Raw genomic sequence first — 9,140 nt, forward strand, 5'->3', positions numbered from 1 at the left:
CCAGTGGCTTAGGAGAGTGAGGCAGGAGGATTGCAAATTCAAAGGCAGCCTCAGCAACTCAGCAAGGCCCTAAGCAATTAGTCTCAAAATAAAGAAATAAAATGGGTCAGGGATATGGCTCAATGGTTAAGCCCCCCACCCCCAGGTTCAATTTCTGGTACCAATATATATGTATGACAGTAGAAACTTTACCATAAGAGTTCTGAAAAAAGGAGTGAGTAGGTGGGTAGTGAGCTTCACAGGGAATTTCAGAGACCTTTTGTATTATATATATGTTCTCTAGGTAGAGAAGAAAGCAAAGACAATAGGCTTAGTCCACCCAAATTTCAGAAAGGCAACATGAACTAAAGAATTCTAGACTTGCCTAAAATGATATGAAGAATTAGCAGAAACACAAGGACCAAGACTTGGAATCCACACCACAGTGGTCTTTAAGGTTGGTCCCTACCTCCCAGAGACTGAAATCTGCCTTCTCTGTAGCTCTCATGCCCTGTACTTGCCTCTCTTTGGTCCCCTCAGCTTTCCAATGTCCAGAACAGTCCCAACTGCCCCATCTTATTTCTCTTTTATCATCTCCTGCTTCCTCTGCCTTCATTTCTCTTTCTCTCTCTCCAGTCCTATGGGTAACTGTGCAACAGCTGGAATTTCAGCTATGTGACTGCAACTAAAAGGAACCACAAGTGACCTTCAGCAGTAGACCCCTGCCCTTCCCAACAAGTGAGACAATTCAAACATACTGACAGGCAGGGATGTCAAAATCAGTGTTTAGAAGGGAAGGCCTTCATTTTGACTCTGGCCCTGGCCCAGACCACCCATTTGGCTCCCTGCACTTCCTCAGTGCCTTCAAAGCACCCAAGTCTTCCTCTCTCTGACTACACTACATTGCCAGAGTCTGTCCACTGCTAACAGGCTTCGCAAGAACAGGGGTCAATCCTTGTTTATGTCTATCTCCCATGCTTCATATAGTGTAGTTACTAGTAATAATTTGCAGAATAAGCAAACCAGTCTTCCTTGGGGCCCCTAATTCTAACCATTCTTGGCCTGGCAGAGACTCTGTTCAGGCTGCCTGAAGTACGCACCTGAAGCCAGCAGCTACCCAACATCTATGCTCCTATAATACAAACACCAGCTTCTCTGAGCCCCAATGAACTCAGAGCCCTTTCCTGTTTTTTTTTTCAAGCTGGTGGTGTCCTACCAGCAGCTCTGTAGTTCAGGATGTCAAAGGCAAAAGGACATTATGCAAAACAGGAAGAAACTTTTAAAGAAAATGCTAAAGACATTTTTAGAATGTACCCTGTCATGGGGCCAAGCAATTATTAAACCCCTGCCAGGGCCCTTCCCCATGACAAGGCCCATTTGGTGGGGCAGGAAAGAGTCTGACCTCATACTCTGTGGGTCATGCTGGTCTGACAAAATTCTATCCCTTCCCTCAGAGCAGCCTCACTATAACTCCCTAGACCTTTTGCCAAATGACCCCTGGCAGATTCTCAACAACAAATCATACCTCAGAAGAGAATTTGCTCTATGGAGGACATTCAAAATGGAGTGATTTCAAAATATACTCCTTGGGAAGAGCCAGGTTCACCAACCTATGGCCTTATTGATCTAACCCACCAAGTTCCCACTGAGAGCTAGGCTCTGCTGGTCTCTAACGCTTCTCTGTAAGAGAATTCCTGGAAACCTAAAGGTTTCCACTCCACAGCCCCTCCCCAGAACTTAAGTACACGTGGAAATTAAAAAGCTTGCTGTATGTTTCAGAATCTGATTTGGTAGCTTTTCCCCACCCCTCATGTGTCACGTCTCAGTGATGTCAATAGCAGTGGCTCACTGTTATGTACCCAGCACCTAGCCCCAAGCCACAGCAAGCCACGTAAGCCTAGCCCAGGGACTCTGCGGCTAAGGAAACAAATGGGGAAGTTACTGAGAAAGCATCACTCCTGCTGATTCTGTTCATAGCAGATCTCTGCTCAGCCTGATGTGTCCAGCAGCCTGGCCCTCTGCCCCTGCCCCAGGCACTTCCTGGACCTAGTTTCCTTTTTAATCAGAATTCTAGACACATTATTCAGCAATAGGCAATATTCATCTGCCAGCATTAAGCAAACCTATAATTTCTGATGGGTCTATCCCTTTGTAAGACTGGCTAAAAACCTAGCCCTTCACAAAAAGCATTTACCCTTTTTCCATTTCAGAAAATTCTTCTAAAGAAATCTACAACAAAATAAAAAGACTAAGATTTTTTGCACAATCTTTATCAGACCACTAAGATCCACCACCACTGCCAGCTGGGGATGAAACCCAGGGCCTTCTACCACTGTCCTATATCCCCAGACCTTGCATCATTTTTTACAAAAAGGAGGAAGAAATTATCCCCACTCACCCTCTAAAATAAAAGTTAAAGCAAATCAAGACCCACAGCCCCAGCCCCAACATTTGTCAGGCAACTCGTTCTCCTCTCTCTAGACTTTGTGAGGGGCTTGGGAGAGGTGGCTAGAGAAACAGCCACATAGCACAACAGAGCAGACATTAAATGGCTGCCAAAGAATTCAACGACAGTTACTTATGTAGCTCCCGGCCTCCATTTGTGTAGGGACGGGTGGGCTGAGGCCAGGCTGAACAGTGGAACCTGGAACAATGTGCGACTTACCTCTCTGTTTTCTAAGGACAAATCCCTTAAGGCCACATTCACCCAATCAAACCTTGTCCCTCACCCCCAATCCACCACAACCCTCCAACCTAGAGGTCTTTGACTTTCAGAACAGGATCTTGTTATCTCTGCTCAGGCCTCACCTTGCCCTGCATAGTCCCAGATAAGCAGCTAAGGTCTTTACAGTCACAGTCACAGTTTGGCTCCCAGGAACCTCTACCAAGTTTAGGGACAAGAGAGACCCCATGGAGGTCACTGAGTCCAATCCCATACTGTGTTAACTCCCAAAGGAGTCAGGGTCTAGGTGGCTAACCAAGGACCACACCAGGCTATACCAGACCAAATGTAAATATGTCATAGTACCAGGTCCTCAAAGGATTTATGTCAAAATGGAGTCTATTTGTCTTAAGCAACTAGATTGCCACTCTACTGGGAAAGAAAAACCAGAATTTCCAGGTGAACATGGATTTGGACAGAATTCTAGTCTATATCTCTTGGCAGAAATAGGCAGGGAACAAGGCACAGGAGGCACTGGGTAAAGGGACAGTGGGAGAAATTACCAGGTTTGACCACAGAATAACTAGACCCTTCACTCACGGTCATAGCCCATCTGAGCCCAAGGGGATGATCCTGCCATCTTTGCTCCCAAAGTCTGAATGGTCCCCAGGTTGGTTCCCAGGTTCAGTGCTTAAACAGTCTTGGCATTAACTGCCCCATCATTCCCAGCCCATAAATTAGCCTGATTCCAGCCTGGAAACCCCTACCCTGCTGCTACCCAAAGACCATAATACCCAGGTATATGGCCGTTGATGTCTCATTATAATCATTATAAAGCAGCAAGTTAAGATTACCCAGCAGAACTAATGCACAGCTTCAGAAATTAGAGGAAATTTTTCATACAATCAAAACCAGAACTGGAGAACTTTGATATCTACCCTTAAGTGTCTGAAAGAATAAAGGGAGAGAGGGTGTGGGCTAGGGAGAGGGTAAGAGGAAACACACACACACTGCACACACTTCGGTTTCCCTAAGTAACATCACACTTTAATTAATCTCCCTTGCCTAAACCAAGAGTACCTACAGGGGAGACATTTTGTCTTCTTTGTAGCTCTAGCGTTCAATATAGACACAGTACAGATACACTGTTATAATTGAATGAAGTTACCTGATGTCTTTTCCATAAAGAACTTCCATGTAAGATCTTTCAGATGGACTTGAGGCAGCACTATAGGGTTAAAGTTTAAACTGCTGATGGAAAGGGAATGAATATCTTATGATTAAAACGAATGGTAAAAGGGCCTCCATTGTTCAAGATAAACAACAAAAGCCGGGCATGGTGGCACAGGCCTATAAATTCAGCAGCTCAGGAGGCTGAGGCAGGAGGACTGCGGGTTCAATGGCAGCCTCAGCAACCTAGCAAGACCTTCAACAACTCAGTAAGACTCTGTCTCTAAATAAAAAACAAAAAAGGGCTCTGGGTGTGGCTCAATGGTTAAGTACGCCTGGATTCACTCCCCAGAACCAAAAAAAAAAAAGAATAACAAGAAAATATCAAACTGATACAAACAGATCTTGCACAATCCCTTGGCCAAAAGTAACTGGGACCCTCATTTAAATGCATTTCCATGAATTGGGCACAGTGGCAGTGCATGTCTATAATTCCAGTGGCTCAGGAAGCTGAGGCAAAAGTTCAAAGTCAGCCTCAGCAATTTAGCGAGGCCCTAACAACTTAATGAGACCATGTCTCTAAATAAAATATTTAAAAAGAAGCTAGGGGGCTGGGGTTGTGGCTCAGTGGTAAAGTGTTTGCCTGGGTGTGAGGCACTGGGTTCAATTCTCAGCACCACATATAAATAAATGAATAAAATAAAAAGTCTAGCAACATCTAAAACAAAATTTTTAAAAAAAGGGGGGACTAGGGATACGGCTCAGTGGTTAAGCACCCCTGGGTTCAATTCCCAGTACCAAATAATAAATACATTTGCATGTTAAAAGATAGAAGAAGGGGGCACATTTTTGACAGTGTACACAGGCCCACTAAGTGATTTGCAAGATAATCATGAATATTGCTATGTAAACTATAAATATGCAAGTTCATGATCCACCCTTTGTTCACCCTTTGAGTTCCTTGCCACTCTGTCTATGGAGTAGCCACTTTGCTGTCTGGCAATTCTGCCTATGGGATAGCCACCTTGCTATATTAAACAATGCAATAAATTATTTTAACCCTCTCTGTGCTAGCCCTGTTTGATTTCTATCCTGCAATGAGCTAAAGGACCTGCTGGGCCAGAGACAGACACAGATATACCTTGCAATGATCAGGCCACCTCTGAGTCTCTGCACTAGTTATGTTCTGTACTTCAGGCAATATCTTAGGGAAGAGCACTGCAGAGTCCATTACTGGGATGTTATGGTTCCAAGAAGCCATAGTCTGATTACAATCCCACATTTGGCTCTTGTTCCCCATGCCCCAAAGAGCTTCCACTTGATTTATCTGAGGCCCTTCTGCAAAAGGAAGAGGCTGGGGTGTAGCTCAAGGGTAAGGTGTTTGCCTACCACGTGTGAGGCCCTGGGTTTGATCTGAAGCACCACAGGAAAGAAAACCTTCAGTGGGCACGAAAGGTGGCTGAGGCTTAGTCTTCATAAACATGAGGGAAATTGGTTCATGAACAAGTGTTCTCCTGGGTCCCTGTCTACCTGCTGTTTGCTAGTCTTGGTACCCAGTTCTACATCAGAGCCTTCCCCTTTAAACAAATGAAGAGCATCTCCTCAAGGCACAGTTGGGAGAGGGGCCGCTGGGATTTGAGCAATTCAGAACTCACTCCCTGCCCTCTTAAGGGAACTATGCCAAATGCACTAAGCCCCAGCTAAGCCCCCAGGCCTGGCCTGCATCCCCAACCAGTTCAGACTTATATGCTGCCATCTTCCCCTACCCCAACCCTCTCTGGGGCTGCCTGTGCCACAGCCAGTCAAGTCATGTTGAGTTGCCGCCAAATCTGAGCAGAGATAAACATTCCGGGAAAAGAAACGCAAGACTGCTGCTCCTCCCATCTCAGGCAAACACCCAGGTGGCCAGAAGAGAGCCCCATTGCCAGGGTCAGTGGAGCAGATCCTGCAAGGCCCCTTGAGGGCCTGAGACAGGACTAGGGAAAGAGGCCCAAACTATCAGAGGAAAAAAATTCCCTTAGGAAAGTTGTAGGACTCCAGGAAAGGCCCACCTCCCTCATTGTAGAACTCACTTCCAGGGGGCCTCATGTTAGTTAGTACTGTGGCTCTAAATACTACAACCTGCCCCAAGTCACACAGACGGTATATGTGGAGGCAGGATTCTAACCCAAGCCTATTTACAGTCTATTCCAATGCTCTGCCAACCCAGTGTCACATCAATGACCCATAAGCCCAGTCTAGTGCCTTTCTGCCTCAAACCCACCAGCTTTCAGTTGTGAGGGATTGAAGCATCTGGCCCAGATCTCTGGACACCAAAGTAGAGCCAAGTTGGAGAAAGGAACTGCAAGTAGTGAAAAGGCCACAACTCTAAACCCCGTGGATGCTTTCTCCCACCAACCTCAAAACCAGCCCGCAAGGGCTTTGACTGACACCTGCCCAATTGAACAGATGGGCTCAACTCCCCTAACCCACAAAGAATCAGGCAGACTTTCAGCTTTTTCAAGACCCTTCCTGGCTAGGAAACTCCATTCTAAGAGCTGCACCCAATCATTCAAATCTAATGGTTCAATTAAAATGAAAAGACCTCGACACTCATTTTTAGGGCTGCTGCCTAGCAGCAGCTTAAACGTCACAGTCCCATGCAAAGTCACATGAAGTCAGCCTAAAGCCTCTCTCCACATCCTCTAAAACATTATTTCACAGGAAGTCCTTTCAAGCAACCAATTTCAGAATCAATTTAGCAATACCAGTAACTGGTAAAAAGCTGATCACTAATGACACCATATTACAAAACAAAACAAAGCAGAGCTATGGTTATTACTGTGTCTCCCATACCTTAGTGAGAAAACCCTGTGCCTTCAAAGCCAATCTAATAAACCTCGGGTACTTTCCTTTGATTTGCTAATTAAGTTATCTTTTGTTCTGCACAAGGCCCAAGCAACAATCAAAAACAAAAGCAAATAAACTGGCTTCTCTGTGGTCTGAGGACTCACTCTTCCTCCTTTTCTCTACTGTTCAGAACCATCTCCATGTGAGTCTGAGAAAATGGAACTACAAGTTCTCAAATCACATTACTATATTATTATTAGCAGCCACATACTGAGTTTGTACTATGTGTCACGTATTTATTGTACACAACCTCTTAGTCCTTAAGGGACTAAGATAAGCATCAACAACCCCATTTTACACATGAAGAAAAAAACTCTATAAACATGCCTAAAGTTAGACATTTAGCAGTAGGGCAGAATCTATTTTATGGGACTACTATGCTTCCCAGATTAACCACCAAGACTGAAGGAATTCAATTTTCTGCATTAAGAAAGTCCTCCTCTACAATATGTGTAATCAGAAAAATAAGAGATTATGCTCCATTTATGTATGATCTATCAAAATGTATAAATTCATTCACCGGTTATGTACAATAAATAGAACAAATTTTTTAAAATTTTAAAAAAAGAAAGCTCTATCATTACCACAATTTGTGTCTCTGACCAATTCCAAGCAGTTCCTACAAATATGATATTAAAATATTGAAGTAATTATTGGAGAAATTGAGCAAGAGCATGTAGGAAGGCCTGCTTTGCCAAGGCTCTCTGGGAACGTGACAGAGATATTGGCAGGATGCCTGCCAGGGCCCCTTGCTCAGAACAACATTCTCTAAAACCTGGCATTAGAAATAAGCAACCACCTGTCTGGTAACTCTGGAAGCAACCTGTGGCTGCTTCAGGCCTACAGGTTGTGGTTACAGGTCAAGGAGAGGCTCAGGCTGGGTTCACTGTCCTCCTAACTTAAGAATGCAAACTCACCTACCAAAGGTCCCTAACCCAAACTGAAACAGGCAGGAGGCCAAGGCTCAGATCATCTGGGCAAGTAGCACCAGGAAGGGGCAACCCAGCGCTGACTGGTTACATTTTAGTCCTCCAGCCCCCAAGATACACAAGCCCTATGTCCCCAGAGAGGTCCTGCTCACTTAGGTTGGGGAAAACTATAGGAGGAGGAAGCCGGGGAGCTCCCCCTTCCTCCCCTCCCCAAGGCCTCAGGCCAGGGATCTACACAGAGGAGAAATGAACACAATCCTGACTACTGAGAACTTACCCTCATTAATTAAATCCTTACTTACATTGTTTCGTTTACTCTTCCAAAACAATCCTCTAAATAGGTACCATTTATTATCTCCATATACCAGAAGAGAAACCGGATGTTTAGAGAAAAGTTACTTGCTCAAAAGTTCGGGACAAAACTTAATCTACACCCAGGAGTGGCTCTATGAAACGACAGATGTGAAGGAGTAGGTCGACTCTCTTCCCGACTGGGAGTCTCACTGTCACAGTCCCCCAAACCGAAGTGGGTTACTCTGAGACGCCTGGAAGTTCGGAACAGAGTTAGCATGGCAAGACTGCTCCAAGTCCTAAGCAGACCCAAACTACAACACTTTCTGAACCTTGGGCCAGAACAGGGACGTCTCCAAGGCCTTCTTTGGATCAGGGGCCAAAGTGGCCTGCGGGCTTCCCTATAGGGTACGGCCCCAGCCTGCAAGAATCCCCCCATGGGACACCATCCAACCTCTCTCACCCATCCGGCCCAGAGCCTCTCTTTGGGATTAAGCATTCTTATGTGGAATAGGGAGGCTAGCAGTCGTGGAAGAGGGAATTAGGGAATGGACTGAGGATTCCCGTCCGGAAAATCCAGGAGAGTCCCTCTCTTCCAACTGGTGCACTCGAGTCCTTACCGAGCAACGGGGACTCTTCAGGGCAAGCGAGCAGCGACAGTGCTGTGGAGGACACTGGAGCCGAAGTCAAGTTGCTCGCGAGGCCAGGGCCAGAATTTGCACCAGCGCTGGAGTCGAGACCCGGGCGAGGCTCAGAGGAGACGCCTAAAGGAGGCGGCGGTCGGGCCCCGCCGGGCCGGAGCTCCCCGGAGGTCTGCCCGCTGGAGGTGGCGCCGTTCGAGCCGCCCTGCAGCGGTGTAGAGACTCCGACAAGCTGGGGCAAGCGTCTTAGGTCGCGACCGGCCAGGTAGTAGACGAGGGTGACGCCGAGGTGCAGCGCGCAGACGGCCACGAGCAGGCGGCAGGCCCGCTGTAGGGACGCGCCGGGCATCGCGGCGCTGCCGCCCAGAAGTGGCTCCCGAAACCTCATCTTCCCGCCGCTGCTTTAAGAGGGGGGGGTGGGCTACGGGCGAGGAGGGCGGCCCGCCTGCGGGCCGCCGGCCAGGCGCTGCCAGACCGCGGTGACTGGGGGAGGGTCTAGAAGGGGCGGGGGCGAGGGAGCGCTGGCGGCGGCGGACGCGGACTCTCGAGGCAGTCGGACCCGGGAGCCACCCGAAGGGC

At 47.1% G+C, this 9,140-nt stretch overlaps 1 protein-coding gene across 1 annotated transcript in view; it reads right to left on the minus strand.

The window, feature by feature from the left end:
- The window catches only part of B4GALT1 (beta-1,4-galactosyltransferase 1), a 52,017-nt gene extending 42,877 nt beyond the window's left edge, over positions 1 to 9,140 (minus strand). Inside the window, exon 1 of the mRNA XM_079112370.1 lies at positions 8,541 to 9,140. Within this exon, the coding sequence (XP_078968496.1) occupies positions 8,541 to 8,949 (409 nt within the window). The 5' untranslated portion in view covers positions 8,950 to 9,140. The remainder of the gene's footprint in view (positions 1 to 8,540) is intronic.

The sequence above is a fragment of the Sciurus vulgaris genome, assembly GCF_902686455.1.
Source record: "Sciurus vulgaris genome assembly, chromosome: 15".
Taxonomy (NCBI): Eukaryota; Metazoa; Chordata; class Mammalia; order Rodentia; family Sciuridae; genus Sciurus; species Sciurus vulgaris.